At 42.1% G+C, this 17,768-nt stretch overlaps 1 protein-coding gene across 1 annotated transcript in view; it reads right to left on the bottom strand.

The window, feature by feature from the left end:
- KIF24 (kinesin family member 24) overlaps positions 1 to 17,768 on the bottom strand; it is a 151,484-nt gene that overhangs the window by 33,313 nt on the left and 100,403 nt on the right. The window contains exons 8-9 of the mRNA XM_030192858.1: positions 14,419 to 14,490; positions 11,290 to 11,399 (exon numbers count right to left, since the gene is read on the bottom strand). Of these exons, the coding sequence (XP_030048718.1) occupies positions 11,290 to 11,399; positions 14,419 to 14,490 (182 nt within the window). The remainder of the gene's footprint in view (positions 1 to 11,289; positions 11,400 to 14,418; positions 14,491 to 17,768) is intronic.

Here is a 17,768-nt window from a genome sequence, read left to right as displayed (position 1 = left end):
CCGACCTCTACATGGAATGTTGCTAGTGGAATAGCAACATTCCATGTAGAATCTCAAATAGTAGCAACAGTGGAGGAGTGGCCTAGTGGTAGGGTGTGGACTTTGGTCCTGGGGAACTGAGGAACTGAGTTGATTCCCACTTCAGGCACAGGCAGCTCCTTGTGACTCTGGGCAAGTCACTTAACCCTCCATTGCCCCATGTAAGCCGCATTGAGCCTGCCATGAGTGGGAAAGCGCGGGGTACAAATGTAATAAAATAGTAATAGGTTCTCTCCATTGTTAAAAGAAGCCCACTGGTTACCATGTAAATATGGAATGAAATTTAAGATGTTAATGCTGACTCACAAAGTTTTATACTCTGGACAGACACAATATCTGGCAAATTACTTATTCCATATTGTCCTTCATGGTCATTAAGATCCCAGAATCAAAACTGTTTAGTGATACCTTCGATATCCAGAGCGAGATCAGATTTATTTTTTATCTGGTCCCAGCTTCATGGAATTCTTCTCTGACTGATCTTTGGCTAATCTCCAAAAATGTAAGAAGAACTTAAAAACGTATTACTTTACAGTAGCTTTTTAGGATATCAGGTTAATGAACTTATCTTCTATATCCCTTACTGTTGACAGGTTAAATTTTAAAATTTTTTGCTTATTTTATTTTGTTTAGACCATATTGAAATTCTTATGGGCTGGACCTAGAATTGATAACTATATTGATGGATATGTTCTGAGAGACGGTATATCAAATGCAGTAAATAAATAAAAATGCATACTTAAAAAAATTACTTTTCAATGTCACACATTGTACAAACTAACATTAAATTTACCTGACTACCGAAAGCAGAAGGTCCAGTGTACCTTTCTTATATTTGGAAAGAAGGATGTTCAATGATCTCCCTGACCAAAAACTTAAAAAGTACATTCATGCTTGCTGTTAGCTCTGTGACTCTATAGTTCTTTAGACCTCTGCATACCTAAATGAATCAATCATGCTTTTCTTGGCTAAAGGAAATGTAAAGGCTGACTGGTAACCTTAAAGAAAATAAGTGAAGCTCAGTTCAAAGCACAATATAAACCATCAGAAAAACTGCCTGTTACCGGCTTTCAAGGCACTGTTATCAATACAGAGTAAGCCTCCTGTGATGGAGTGGCCTAATAGTGTAGTGGGTTGTGGACCTGAGGAACCGGGTTCAATTCCTGCTGCTGCCTAACAGTCAAAACGAAAATTGTGCCTACGCTCTGTCGAGTGTACAATATATAGCAAAAAATGTTTAAACACACATGAATGCAAGTATAATTTCTTCTCTTACTTGTTCAGTATATATGGTGGAGTAGTCTCATATATATCACACGAAAAAAGGTGACTTGTTCACCCTGTGGTTTTTTTCACCCAATGGCTGGGTGTATCACCCGTGTGTGTAGTCTAATCATAGACTTAACCTCCTCCAACCTTTGCTATTCCCTTGCTTTTATATATTAATTCATCTCTCTTTAACACAACGTGATCGACAAAATTTGTACAACACTTAACTTGAATGGGTTGGTGCTCTCAGAACCCCGACAGGTCCCCGTTTCGTAACAACTTTGTCAAGGGGGAGTCACCAATTCCGGTAACTGCCTCAAGTACATATCAAGCGTTGCTTTGCCTAACAGTCAGCAGTGGGTTGAGATCCTGGGGAACCAGGTATAATTCCATCTGTAGCTCCGTGACCATGGGCAAGTTACATAACCCTCCATTGCCTCAGGTACAATATATACTACTTAGATTGTAAGCCCATCAGAGACAGTACTAGTACCTGTATAGGATCAGACCCTATTTCTCATCAGAAACATTCAGACTACTGGTACAATCATTAACATTATCCCAATTCGATTATTGTAATGCCATATATGCTAGCTGTAAGGAGTACCTGTTGAAAAAACTCCAAACAGCTCAAAACGCTGCAGCCAGGTTCATATATAAAATCTCTCGTTTTGAAAGTGACTCCCCTTTATTAATCAAATTACACTGGCTTCCCATCAAAGCAAGAATCACATTCAAATTATGTACCTTTATCTTTCAAATACTAAATGGCACAGCTCCAGACTATAGGGTACCATTAATAAACTTACCTCAAAGAAACACTAAATATGAGGCAAGAAACTATCTCAGACAACACCTCCCAATTTGCAAAAAAGTGATCTAGAAAACTGTCCACTTTGCAGACTTCGCTTACTAAGGAACCAAATGGTGGAACTCCTTACCACCCAAAATAAGAAATGTACAGGAATATGCTAGATTCCGCAAAATCCTCATATCGTTCCTATTCAAACAAACCCTCACAAAGAACGACCATATCTCAAACAATTAATTATTACCTGAATTAGTTATTACTCTATTTACCATTAACTTTCTCTTTGCTTCATGTACAATTTTTTATTCATAACTAGTAAAAGAGGCCCGTTTCCAACAGAAAGGAAACGGGTGCTAGCAAGGTTCCAGGGCCCCCTCCCTACCTCCCTCCTATGAGTTCCAGGCCCCCTCCCCCTTGAGTTCCATGCCCCCCTACCTGTCTCCCTCCCTCCCTCAGAGTTCCATGCTCCCCCAACCTGCCTCCCTCCCTCTCTTCCGAGTTCCAGGAACCCCTCCCCTTCGCGTTCCAGGACCGGCCCTCCCCTCCCGGTCGAGTTCCAGGACCCCCTCCCTCGTCCCATGCCCTCCGAGTTCCATGCACCCACTGTCGTCCGAGTTGCACAACCCCGTGCCTCCCTCCCTCTCTCTCTCTGGCCTCCAAGTGCAAGCATGACATGTGCGGCTGCCCCTCCCATTCGTAAGTGCCGACCGTTCTTTAAAACTTTTTACCTCATGCTCCGCCAGCAACAGTGAAGTCGAGCAGGCACGGAACGGCGCTTCAGACTGCCTTCAGTATCGCTTCTGTTTCAGCTGTGCCTCTGGTCCCGCCCTTCCGCAAACAGGAAATGAGGGCGGGACCAGAGGCATAGCTGAAACAGAAGTGAAAGCGAAGGCAGTGTGAAGTGCCATGCTGTGCCTGCTCAACTTCACTGTTGCTGGCGGACCAGGAGGTAAAACGTTTTAAAGAACAGCCGGCACTTACGAAGCGGAGGGGCAGCCGCACACGTCCTGATTGCACTCGGAGGCCACAGAGAGAGGGGGGGGGGGGGGGCTCGGGGCGGTGGAACTCGCGCAGGCCGGTGGAGGAGGGGGGGCGTGGAACTCGGACGGGAGTGGAAGGAGGGAGGGAGGGAGGTAGGTAGGGGGCATGGAACTCGGAGGAGAGGGGGGCCATGGGATGCGAGTGGGAGGAGGGAAGGAGGGAGGGAGGGGTCATGGAACTCGGAGCGGCAATTCTGTACTCACCTCCAGTTGCTGGTGCTGGGTTCCCTTCCCTCTCACTTCCCATTGGTCCGCCCTGTGATGTCATCCCCATGGCGGACCAATGGGAACTGTATTTCGAACCCAGGCATCCAGACGGAGGTGCAAATTATTATATAGGATAGATTTTCTAAATGTTAAACATCCATAGCTATCCCATTATGTTTATGAAACTGTATTGTAAAATTGGATTCTTACAACAAATGACTTTCTTATGCATTACAAAAGGTACAGAAAAGAGTGATGAAAATGATAAAGGGGATGGGACAACTTCCCTATGAGGAAAGGCTAAAGCGGCTAGGGCTCTTCAGTTTGGAGAAAAGGCGGCTAAGAGGAGATATGATAGAGGTCTATAAAATAATGAGTGGAGTGGAACAGGTAGATGTGAATAGTTTGTTTACTCTTTCCAAAAGTACTAGGACTAGGGGGCATGCAATGAAGCTACAAAGTAGTAAATTTAATATGAATGGGAGAAAATGTTTCTTCACTCATTGTGTAATTAAACTCTGGAATTCGTTGCCAGATAATGCGGTAAAGGCAGTTAGCTTAGTGGGGTTTAAAAAGGGTCTGGATGGCTTCCTAAAGAAAAAGTACATAAACCATTATTAAATTGACTTGGGAAAATCCACTGCTTATTTCTGGAATAAGCATCATAAAATGTATTGAGCTTTTCTGGGATCTTGCCAGGTATTTGTGACCTGGATTGGCCACTGCTGGAAACGGGATACTGGGCTTGATGGACCTTTGGTCTGTCTCAGTGTGGCAATACTTATGTACTTATGGGGGCCCAGATTGACCGGGTGGAATAGCGGGTGGATGGCTGCAAGAATTTCTTGGCGGCGGTGAACTTACAGGGGACTTTCAAGAGCTACTCATTAAAATTGAAGACCTGGAGAACCACAATAGATGAAATAACTTGAGAATCCAGGGCTTCTCTGAAACTGTGGAATTTAAAGACAGTGCAGTGCAGAATTTGTAATAAAAGCAGTGGATCCCCCCACAGCTGTAATAGGCACACCGCTCGTTGGGGCCCCAAATTACTGAGCAGGTCCATGATATGTGTTGACCATGAGACCGTGCTGTGGAAAGCCCGGGAGCATGGGGTTCTTCACTGCCAGGGACATAATATTGAAATATCTCAGACCTTGGCTAGGGTGATTTTGCTCAAGTGCAGAGCATTTCAGGAGGTTACTCAGGAATTGAAAAACCTGTTCCATCCCAGAGACAGGGGGTGATCAGGTGGAGGCTGGCGGATTTCCGTTGCTAGGAGGTGGAGGGCCCTCATTGTAGGCAGTGTAACAGAGACCAGCATGGAGAAGGACCTGGACCTATGTCAACTGCCTCTGCCCTGCTTGCTTAATATTTTCCCTCTTTGTGGTTTGTTTTACTCATCTGACAATTGGGCAGTGGTTAGTGCAGCGGACTTTGATCCTGGGGAACTGGGTTCGATTCCCACTGCAGCTCCTTGTGACTCTGGGCAAGTCACTTAACCCTCCATTGCCTCAGGTACCAAAACTTAGATTGTGAGCCCTCTAGGGACAGAGAAAGTAACTGCATATAATGTGTACAGTGCTGCGTATATCTGGTAGCGCTATAGAAATGATTAGTAGTAGTAGTGGGCAGGGGATAAAGTTGTTGCATGGTGAGTGTGATGTTCGGGTGGTATGCATGTTGGGGCTGGGTGCAGGGGGGTTGGGGTTGGATGCTGTGTGTATTTGGGGAGTTTTGTTTTTATAATGGGAATGTGGGAACTCTCTAGGAGTATCACTTTCTTGTATGGTGGAGTAGGAGTGAGGTGGATTCCCATTTTGGGTTGGGGTGGTGGTGGGTGGGGAAATTTGGGAAGAGCTTGCTGGGTGGGGGATTTTAGGGAAGGACAGTTGGAGGGACTTCATGGGGGGGGGGGCAGTGATAGGTGGTAGGGAGATGGCTAGGATGGTTTATAGGGGGTTATGGAACCTTCTGCTTAGTGTACAAGCAAATAGAATGTTAGGTGTTATTAGGAAAGGAATGGAAAACTAAAATGAGGATGTTATAATGCCTTTGTATCGCTCTATGGTACTACCGCACCTCAAATATTGTGTGCAATTCTGGTCACCGCATCTCAAAAAAGATATAGAGGAATTAGAAAAGGTACAGAGAAGGGCAACGAAAATGATAAAGGGGATGGGACGACTTCTCTATGAGGAAAGGCTAAAGTGGCTAGGGCTCTTCAGCTTTGAGAAAAGATGGCTGAGGGGAGATATGATAGAAGTCTATAAAATAATGAGTGGAGTGAAAGGGGTAGAAATGAATCGCTTGTTTACTCTTTCCAAAAATACTAGGACTAGGGGACATGCAATGAAGCTAAAGTAGTAAATTTAAAACGAATCGGAGAACATATTTCTTCACTCAACATGTAATTAAACTCTGGAATTAGTTGCCAGAGAATGTAGTAAAAGCAGATAGCTTAGCGGGGTTTAAAAAAGGTTTAGAGAGTTTCCTTAAAAAAAAAAAAAAGTCCATAAGCCATTATTAATATGGACGGGGAAAATCCACTGCTTATTTCTAGGATAAGCAGCATAAAATGTATTGTACTGTTTTGGGATCCTGCCAGGTACTTATAACCTGGTTTGGCCACTGTTGGAAACAGGATGCTAGGCTTGATGGACCTTCTGTCTGTCCCAGTATGGCAACACTTATATTCTTATGGAGAAACCTTCAGGAAGAATGCTATCCTTTTTAAACTCAGAGCCTTAACTTGCCCTTTAAACACTAGTTATAGATTCTGGAGTTTAGGAGATTATGAGCTTCTAACAAACTTGAACCACGGAAGGGTGGGGTTGTGGTTTTTTTGCTAAGGAACTGAGGGTGGAGATTAAATTAGTGAGAAGTGATGGAGGGGTATTTCTTAGTGGTAGTATTTAATGGACACACCTCTATGGTGGTTAACATGTATGCCCCCAGTGCAGGTCAAGGGACCTATTTTGATTGCTGTTTGGCAAAGATTTTGCAGTACCGGTGGTGGTGGGGACTTTAACTTAACGTTTTCAACATTTGTTGATGGAACACCTGCTGTGTCTTTTTAACTCTTTGGGGGAGGGATCCCAATTTCCCTATTTTATGAGATTGGTATGTGTGTGGGGAGGGGGGAGGGGGGCAGGGTTACCATTATACTGTAAGGAGGGTAAGGATCTGACTTAGTATGGGTCCTATATAGACAGCTGCATGGGAGTGGGGACAGTGGGAATCCTGTGGGGATCCCACAGGGATGGACCGGGGATGGAGGAGATTACTTGCGGCAGGGACGGGTTGGATTTCTGTCCCCGTGCAACTCTCTAGTCCTATCACACAATTTCCTTACTTGGTACAGATACCAAGATTCTAATTTATAGGCTGATGTGTTCTGTGCCCCATCTTGTTCACTCAGACCAATCTGCATTTAAAATTGGAAGGTATACTGGGAACAATATCTGGAAGGTGTTAAATATAAGTAGATTGAGCTAAGCGCATCAGAAAAACACACACACATTGCAGTTGCTGGAAAATACATTAACATTAGCAGCAGCAAAACAGAAAAGGAAGTCAGCTCATATTTCTAGAAGGGTGATATGATAACATCTCTCCTTGAAAATGCCAAGGACCTTGACTGTGAAGCTCCTGAATAGGGAGTCCTGTAAATTTGGTGTGAAGGAATTTGGAATAGTACCCCTTCTGCTATAACTGAATGGGAGTTATCAAGACAGACAGATGACCAGTGACAGATTTTCTCCTGTAGTCCCAAATGGTTTAACGGACTTTAAAGTCATAAGAACATAAAAATAGTCATACTGGGTCAGAGCAGTGGTCCATATAGCCCAGTATCCTGTTTCCAACAGTGGCCAATCCAGGTCACAAGTACCTGGCAGAATCCCAAATAGCAGCAAGATCCCAGAACCCCAAAGAGTAACAAGATCCCATGCTACCAATCCCAGGGCAAGCAGTGACTTCTCCAATATCTATCTCAATAGCATACTATGGAATTTTTCTAGGAAGTTGCCCAAACCTTTTTTTAAACCCAGATACGTTAACTGCTGTAACCACATCCTCTGGCAAAAAGTTCCAGAGCTTAACTATTCGTTGAGTGAAAAAATATTTCCTCCTAGTCGTGTGCTTGTCTTATATGGGTACATACCATGGGACAGACATGAACTGTTGTGGCCATATGGCCTAACATCTACTGCATGTTCCAATTTGATAGTTACTGACTCTAATAATGGAATGAAGGAGTAGTCTAGTGGTTAGTACAGCAGACTTTGATTCTGGGAAACTGGGTTTGATTCCCACTGCAGCTCCTTGTGACTCTGGGCAAGTCACTTAAACCTCCATTGCCCCAGGTACAAATAAGTACCTGTACATACTATGTAAACCACTTTGAACAGACTCTGACAAGTGTAGAAGGTATTTCAGCAGGGTCTCTGTAGGACAGGAAAGGGGATCTATGGCCTTTATGTCACACCAGATGGCAAACCTCCTCTATTTAAAAGAATAACAACTCTTAGTGGAATCTTTCCTGGAAGCCAGCAAGACCCGGGAGACACCTTTCGAAAGACCCAAGGAAGCAAATTCTAGGCTCTCAACATCCAGGCTGTGAGAGCCAGACACTGGAGGTTGGGATGTAGAAATGACCCGTCATTCTGTGTGATGAGGGTCGGAAAACACTCCAATCTCCACTGTTCTTCGGAGGACAATTCCAGAAGAAGAGGGAACCATATCTGTTGCGGTCAGTAGGGCGCAATCAGAATCAAGGTTCCGTGGTCTTGCTTGAGTTTCAACAAAGTCTTTCCCACCAGAGGTATTGGAGGATACACATACAGAAGGCTTGTCCCGCAATGTAGAAGGAAGGCATCTAACGCTAGTCTGTCGTGGGCCTGAAGCCTGGAACAGAACTGAGGGACTGTGTGGTTGATCTGAGTGGCAAAAAATCTACTGAGGGGCTGCACCACGCTCGGAAGATCTTGCGGGCTACGCCCATATTTAGAGACCACTCGTGCGGTTGCATTATCCTCAGCCTGTCGGCCAGTTTGTTGTTTACATCCACCAGATAAGTGGCTTGGAGAAACATGCTGTGTTGGCGAGCCCGATGCCACATCGAGATAGCTTCCAGTGCCCCCCTGCTTGTTGGTGTAATAGATTTCAACCTGATTATTTGAATTAGAATAATTTGAAGGGACAGCCGATCTCTGAAAGCTTTTAGAGCATTCCAGATCACTTGGAGCTACAGGAGACTGATCTGAAGATTTGTTTCCTGGAGGGACCAAGCTCCTTGAGTGTGAAGCCCATCTACATGAGCTCCCCATCCCAGGAGAGATGCATCCATCATCAGTACCTTTTGCGGCTGAGGAATTTGGAATGGAAGTCCCAAGGTCAAATTGGACTGAAGTGTCCACCATTGAGGGGAGCATACAAGCTCCGGAGACACTTGGATGACATTCTCTAGATTCCCCATGGCTTGGTACCATTCGGATCATGACCCCTGACTTCAAAAACCGGAGAAAGAGGTCCCAACAGGACAGGGCATGCAAATAATTCAAAAAGTAAAAAGACAGGGGATACTCAATGAAGTTGCATGGAAACAATTTTAAAACAAATAGGAAGAAATATTTTTTTCACTCAAAGAATAGTTAAGCGCTGGAACTTGCTGCTGGAGGATGTAGTAACAGCACTTAGCATATCTCGGTTTAAAAAAAAGGTCTGAACAAGTTCTTGGAGGAAAAGTCCATAGTCTGCTATTGAGACAGACATGGGGAAGCCATTGCTTGCCCTGGGATTGGTAGCATGGAATGTTGCTACTAATTGAGTTTCTGCCAGGTACTTGTGACCTGGATTGGCCACTGCTGGAAGCACTGGGCTAGACGGACTATTGGACTGACCCAGTATGGCTATTCTTATGTAACTCTGAAACATGGCGCACTGAGTGTAAGAACTAAATGTACACTCTAGTCCAAGCTTCTAATGTATCTAAAAAATTTATTATTCTGTTTTTGCCTCCAAAGCAATCTTCTTTTCGAAGTCTCTCTTTGCCTTCCTTATCAGCGCTTTGCATTTGACTTGCCATTTCTTTTAGCTCTAATAGCTTCCTTCACTTCACTTTTTAACCATGCCAGCTGTTGTTTGCCCTTCCTTCCTCTTTTTTAATACATGGAATATGCCTGGTAATTTTTGAGTAGCATTCATGCCTAATGTAAATTTTGACCTTTGCAGCTGCTCCTCTTGAGTTTTTTTTTTTTTTTACCGTATTTCTCATTTTGTTGTTAAATTGCAAGAGAATTGTGAAGGCCTTTCGAGACTGGACATCCAAATGGCAGATGATGTTTAATGTGAGCAAGTGCAAAGTGATACATATGGGAAAGTGGAACCCAAACTATAGCTACGTGATGCAAAGTTCCACATTAGGAGTCACTGTCCAGGAAAATGTTCTAGGTGTCATAATTGATAATATGTTGAAACCCTCTGCTCAGTGTGCAGCGGTGGCTAAGAAAGCAAATAGAATATTAGGAATTATTAGGAAAGGAACGTAAAACAAAAATGAGAATGTTATAATGCCTTTGTATTGCTCTATGGTGTGACCACACCTCGAATACTGTGTACAATTCTCCTCAACTAATCTAAAAAAAGATACAGCAGAATTAAAAATATAGAGAAGGGTGATGAAAATGATCAAGGGGATGGGACGACTTCCTATGAGGAAAGGATAAAGTGGTAGGGCTCTTCAGCTTGAAGAACAGACGCCTGAGGGGAGATATAATAGAGGTCTATAAAATACTGAGTGGAATGGAACGGTAGATGTGAATCTCTTGATTACTCTTTCCAAAAATACCAGCACTAGGAGGCATGAAGCTACTAACTAGTAAATTTAAAACAAACTGGAGAAAATATTTCTTCAATCAATGTGTATTGAAGTCTGGAATTTGTTGCCAGAGAATCTGGTAAAAGCAGTTACCTTAGCAGGGTTTAAAAAAGTTTGGATAATTTCTAAAATAAAAGTCCAAAAGCCATTATTAAGATGAACTTGTGAAAATTAACTGATTATTTCTAGGATAAAGCAGCATAAAATCAATTTTACTATTTTGGGATCCTGCCAGATACTTGTGACCTGGGTTGGCCACTTTTGGAAACAAAATATGGGGCTTTGATGTACCTTCGTTCTGTCCATGTATGGCAACATTAATTTTTTTGTTACATTTGTACCCCACGCTCTCTCACTCATGGCAGGCTCAATGCGGCTTACATATTGTATACAGGTACTTATTTGTACCTGGGGCAATGGAGGGTTAAGTGACTTGCCCAGAGTCACAAGGAGCTGCCTGTGCCTGAAGTGGGAATCAAACTCAGTTCCTCAGTTCCCCAGGACCAAAGTCCACCACCCTAACCACTAGGCCACTCCTCCACTCCCAGCGTTCTTATATGCTTACTTTATACGCACATATGCAGATGTGCAATTTTATAAAAGCCAACATGTGGAAAAAGATTTACAGAATTGCCCCCATATTGGACACATGGGGAAAAAAAAGGGGTTGAATTAATATACACCTAAAACTTAACAGTAGCACCAATCAAGGCTTTTTTCTGTAACCACCTCAAAGTTTCTGGGATGGTGCAGGAAATCAAAATTTAAACAATTAAAACAAATCATTAGATATGGGAATCAGAAACTTAGTTTCTAAACTCTCAAAGAGTTTCGCTTTGAAAATGCATCTGGTAAGAACAACATAGGTATGAAATAACAGAATATTTTATGAAAGCAGGTACAAAGTATACGTGGAAACTTGAAAAATTCAAAACCTGTTTTTATGCAAGTAAAGCATGTAAAAGGCTTTGATTATTGTCCACATTTATAATGTACATTCTTCTTTAAAGGGGCAAAATAAGATTAGACTTTCAGCCGCTTACCTGTCTGCATAGCGTAAGGTATTCAGGGTATGTTCTGTAGCTACATGGCTAGGTGATATGTTAGCTATCATACATGTTTTTGAGTTTCCAATAAAAGAATCCTTTAGCACCTTCAGGGAGGAAATCAGAGCAGAAGAGTATCTTAGTAAGCTTGATTTGAAAAGGTAATAATAAATCTAACAAACAAAAAATAAATCAAATACCAGTGCTAAGGCTGGGACACATTCTATATCTGGCACCTTAAAAATTGGCGCCGAAACAAAATATGCCTAGGACAGTGGTTTCCAAACCTGGTCCCGGAGGCACCCCAGCCAGTCAGATTTTCAGGATATCCACAATAAATATTCATGAAAGAGATATGCATGCGCTGCCTTCACTGCATGCAAATGTACCTCATGAATATTCATTGTGGATATCCTGAAAACCTGACTGGCTGGGGTGCCTCCAGGACCAGGTTTGGGAACCACTGGCCTAAGCTTATTCTATAAACTACCGTATTTTTCGGACTATAAGACGCACCGGACCATAAGACGCATCTAGGTTTTAGAGGAGGGAAATAGGAAAAAAAATTTTTTCCTCTTTCCCTCCTCTAAAACCTAGGTGCTCCGGTGCGTCTTGTCCGGGTTTTGGACCTCCGTCCCGTACTTACATGATTCCATGTTCCCTGGTGGTCTAGTGACGTCGGGGCAGGAAAGAGCCCCCTCTTTCCTGCCCATCGCGCTGCTCTCCGTGCTTCTCAATGCTTTCTGATGGTCTCGGCGATATGAAATATCGCCGAGACCATCAGAAAGCATTGAGAAGCACGGAGAGCAGCGCGATGGGCAGGAAAGAGGGGGCTCTTTCCTGCCCCAAAGTCACTAGACCACCAGGGAACATGGAATCATGTAAGTACGGAACGGAGGTCCAAAAACGCTACCTTCGGACTATAAGACGCACCCCCCATTTTCCTCCCAAATTTTGGGGGAAAAAAGTGCGTCTTATAGTCCGAAAAATACGGTATGCCTAAAGTACACCTAGGTATGGTTTATAGAATATGCCTAGCACCCGTCTGCGTGACTAAATTTAGTTGTGGGCATTTACGCTAAGTAAAACTTGGTGTAAATGCCTATGCCTAAATTAGGCATGCAGCAGGTGTATTCTGTAACAGCACGCATAGTTTTTAGAAACGCCCATGACCCACCCATTTCACACCCATAGCCATGCCCATTTTTCCAATCTGCGTCTTAGAATTTACACGCATCAATTTATAGAATATGCTTAGAAAGTTGTGCGTGTAAATTCTAATTAATGCCAATTAGTCAACACTTGCTTGTTAAGTGGCAATTATCAGTGCTGATTGGCTTGTTAATTAAGTTACACACATTAATCAGAATACAACCTGATTTGCGCACGCAACTCAAGTCGCACTATATAGAATCTGGGGGATTGTGTCGACACAACAAGGATACTGCAAAGGATAATCATGTTACACCAAACAAGACTTTGCTTCCATCTAGCCTAAAATAAATAAATGAATTGCAACAGTCAGCAGTTTTTAGTCACTGGTCTAAAAAATATATATTGCTACTTTTCAAATTTTATATATAATTAGTCTTTCAATTCATGAAGTTTCTATTGTCAAAACACTTATCTGCACATTAATTACTGGCTCATTTTTTTTTTCTCCTCAGAAGTCCAAGCCCAATGAAAGCCTTTGTTTTGCAGATTTAACCACTCCATCAGGGGCAATCCTTCAGCATACATTCAAGACTTGTCTCATGTCCAAAACATTATGGAACAGCTACATCTAAACACCCAACCAGCCAATCAAATTGAAGGGAACAAAAATAAACCAATCAACTCCTACAAAAGACTTTCCAATCTATAAACATAGTCAACCCTTCAGGTTCAAGAGATCAGAATTTGTAAATCTATTTATGTTAAAGCTGAGTAAGTGTTTTGCCTTGATCACTTTCCCACTTCTATTCTGGTATGACTGAGAGTAACTCTTGATGCAGCGGCTGAATCTGTGAAGTAGATATCGGGTCCATAGTTTAATTACATAAAAAATATAAACCAGACAAAAGTAGATTCTATAAGACAAAACTGGAAATAATTATACCTCTTGCTGCTTTTTGTGATGTGCTGATGTCAGAAGGCCTAACAAGACAGCACAGCAAGAATGGCATTGGGCAGTGGGCTGAGGACCTGGGCAACTGGGTTTGATTCCCACTATGGCTCCTTGTGACACTGGGCATGTCATTTAGCCCTCCACTGCCCCACATGAATTTGGTGTGGAGGAGGGGGAGAGAGGGAGGGACTGGGCGGATATGTGTGTGTGTGGGATGGGAGAAGAAAGAGGTGGTGGTGTGCATTGGTGAGAGATGGACAGGCTGGATGTGTGCATTGCAGGGACAGAGAGGGATGCTTTTGTTTTACTGTTCTATGTATTAAATCCTGCCATGGTCCCTATACTCTCTAAATATCTACCTGTCAAATTATGTTTTAGGCTTTTTAATATTGTACATTTTAGCTTAATTTACATTTTCTGGGACTTCACAATCATGTGGCCAGTGGCCAATGACTAGCAAATAGTTGTGAAATTTGGTTTGATGTGCCACAATGATCAGGTGACCTTGAAAGTATGCCCCAAAATAAAGCTTGAGAATCACTGGTTTATCTACACACAAAGAGGAGCATTCTGCAGGGGAAAGAGGTAAAAATCTTCACACATAACCTGACTTTTCTTGCATTTACACGAATACATTTTGCAACACATTTCACAAAGTGTAAAGCCACATATACACATTTAGCTACATAACAGCAAGAATGTCACAGTAAGGTTTTGCATTCATCTTATTTTTGAAAATAGAGTTGTTTTATGTGCTTAGAATTATGTATACAACTTTGCAGTTAAGGGTAGTGCTGAAATTTAGCTCATTTTCCCCTATATCATTCATAACCACTATATCTATTAAAATAGTACAATACGCACAGTGCTAAAGTAACCATGTTACAGAACAAGAAAAGTGCAACTTAGAAGGCAAGTTATTGTTTCAGAAACAATAATAGATGTTAATCTTTTGTCAAGAACCTAGGTTTTAGGCACCGAAATATAGTACAGTGGCTCATTTTCTTCTTTAAATTTACCTGTGTTAGTTTGCTTTGTCTGAAAGGGGTATGAGCATGCTCCTGATCCAAAGCACGAATACATTCTTTCAGCTACAAAATTAACAGAAAAATACAAAAGTATTTAGACAAGCTATAACACAAATGTGATATTTTATTATTTCACAAAAGAAAAGTTTATAAAGGGTTTTCCAGGTGGCTCAAAGGAACAGTCAGGCCCAGGATGGCAGAGGAGGAGAAAGCAGCCCAATGTGTTCATATGTCCGGAATAAAGGTAGATGGAGTGTGTGTGTGAGTGTTGCTAGTAAAATGTGGGTTGAGTGTGGGGAGGCTGGAAAAATGGTGGGTGAGGTGTGTGTATGTGAGCCTGCCATGGGAAGGGGGTAGAGGGCTGAAGGAAGATGCATGAGGTTGTGTATGCTATGGGGGGAGGGGGGATGAAACAAGGTGAATGGGGTGATATATGACATGGAGGGAGGACTAAAATAAGTTGGACGGGGTGGTGTGTGTTGTGGGCTGGAAAATGGTAAATAGTGTGTGTGTGTGTGTATTATGGGGTACGGGGCTAGAAAAATGTGGCTGGGGGATGTGTGCACCCTGGGGTGGGGGTGGGGAGATGCCAGTCCTTATAATGGGGACATTTTTTGCAAACTTTTCAAACAATGTGCACAGAATACTGATTTTTTTTTTTTTGCACAGAATTCCCCAGGAATAACACTTTAAATCCTAATAAATAAAATAAATACATTATTTACTGCCTTTTTGAAGGGATTCATTCAGGGGGTCTTTTACTAAAGCTTAGCTTATCTGCAGCAGGGCCTATAGGAAGAAAATGGGCTCTGCTGCAGATAACTCGAGCTAAGCTTTAGTAAAAGACCCCCTCAAGGTGGTGTACAGTAAGAATAAATCAAACATGAGCAATAGACAATTACAACACTAAAAATATTCAAATAGCAATACAAAGTGTGGCATAGTATACTACTTACAATGCCAACACAATACATAATAGAACATTTTAAATGACAGTGTAGGGTATGCTTTACTTATTTCTTGTTTGGATTACTGTAATGTTATTTTTGCTGGCCTTCCTCAGTATCTTATTAAATGTCTCAAATCTTTACAGGATTACAACAATTTGGTTATTGGGTCATTTGTGGAATTATGACCACACAACACTTTTTTTTGTTCAATTTCACCGGCTTTTTGTACACTAATCGGGTCAGTTTTAGAGTATTTATTTTGACTCATAACTTAGTGTAGACAGAAGTTCCTTTCTATTATTAATTCACTAGGCCACTCCATTCTTTTCTAGACAAGCATTTAGTCATACTGCTTCCAACGTGCACCCATTTGGAGTCTACTTGACCCAATGCTTTCTTTACCATTGCAGTCATCCATTGAAACAATTTGTCTCCATCTCTCTACTTCTATCGCTCAGAAAAAGTAAAACTTTGCTTAAGACCCAACTTTTTACTCTAGTGTTTGGTATCTCAGGATGAGTGATCCTGGAAAACTGGCTGGCTGCAGAGTTTTCACTATCTGTACCGTGATTTCTTTTCCATTTTGCTATCTAACAGCAAATGACAGCAGATAAAGACCTGTACTATCTGCCTAACACGGTGGCCAGAACAGCACCTGCCACTCTGTGCAGGCTATATACTACTCCATGATCAAATACTGGTACCACACCCAGGGCAGGTGTAAATTTGCCACAATGCCAATTACATATAAGCATATATACAGTGCCTGTATACATAGTAGATGATGACGGCAGAAAAAGACCTGCACGGTCCATCCAGTCTGCCCAAGAAATGTGCCACTTTTTTGTGTATACCTTACCTTGATTTGTACCTGTCTTTTTCAGGGCACAGACTGTACAAGTCTGCCCAGCACTATCTCCGCCTCCCATCATTGGCTCTGGCACAGACCGTATAAGTCTGCCCGGCACTATCCCCGCCTCCCAACCACCAGCCCCGCCTCCCACTACCGGCTCTGTTATCCAATCTTGGCTAAGCTCCTGAGGATCCATTTCTTAAAGCCTAAAAAATAAGATGAGAGAGATATAGCACTAAATGATGAGGTAGATATAACAGTCATCTCAGAGACTTGGTGGAAAGAGGGCAATCAATGGGACACTGTGTTAACAGGGTACAAATTGTATCGCAATGATAGAAAGGACCAAATTAGAGGGGGGTTGAGCTATATGTTAAAGAGGGAATTGAGTCAAATAAAATAAAAATTCCACATGAAACAGATAGCAGCGTGGCAAAGAGGGACTTTTGCGCTGAAGGCAAAAACACATAGTAAAATTTTTTTTAGGTATATTAAAAGCAAGACGCCGTCAAAAGAATCAGTTGGACTGCTAGATGACCAAGGGGTAAAAGCGGCACTCAGGGAAGACAAAGCCATAGTGGACATATTAAATGAATTCTTTGCTTCAGTGTTTACCAAGGAAGATTAGGGAGAGATACCAGTGCCAGAAATGGTATTGAAAACTGAAAAGTCAGAGAAACTGAATGAAATCTCTATAAACCTCGAAGATGTAATGGTGCAATTTGATAAATTGAAGAGTAGCAAATCACCAGGACTGGATGGTATTCATCCAAGAGTACTGATAGAATTGAAACATGAACTTGTAGAACTGTTGTTAGAAATAGATAATTTATCTTTAAAATCAAGCATGGTACCGGAAGATTGGAGGGTGAGCAATGTAATGTCGATTTTTAAAAAAGGTTCCAGAGGTGATCTGGGAAATTATAGACCGGTGAGCCTGATGTCGGTGCTGGGCAAAATGGTAGAGACTATTATAAAGAACAAAAATACAGAGCATATTAAAAAGCATGGATTAATGAGACAAAGCCAACATGGATTTAGTGAAGGGAAATCTTGCCTCATCAATCTATTATATTTCTTTGAAGGAGTGAACAAACATGTGGATAAAGGTGAGCCGGTTGATATTGTGTATCTAGATTTTCAGAAGGCATTTGACAAAGTACCTCATGAAAGACTCCAGAAGAAACTGGAGTCATGGGATAGGAGGTAGTGTTCTATTGTGAATTCAAAACTGGTTAAAAGATATAAAACAGTATTCTCAATGGAGAAGGGTAGATAGTCCAACGTTCCCTAGGGTTCTGTGCTGGGACAGCTGCTTTTTAATATATTTACAAATGATCTAGAGATGGGAGTAAGTAGTGAGGTAATTAAATTTGCTGATGACACAAAGTTATTCAAAGTTATTAAATCGCAAGAGGAATGTGAAAAATTAGACGAACACCTTACGAAACTGGGCATCCAAATGGCAGATGACGTTTAATGTGAGCAAGAGCAAAGTAATGCATGTGGGAAAGAGGAACCCAAACTATAGCTACATG

This window comes from Microcaecilia unicolor, chromosome 2 (genome assembly GCF_901765095.1).
Source record: "Microcaecilia unicolor chromosome 2, aMicUni1.1, whole genome shotgun sequence".
NCBI lineage: Eukaryota > Metazoa > Chordata > Amphibia > Gymnophiona > Siphonopidae > Microcaecilia > Microcaecilia unicolor.
The sequence above is the reverse complement of the archived record's forward strand: the minus strand, read 5'-3'. Positions and strand labels throughout refer to the sequence as shown.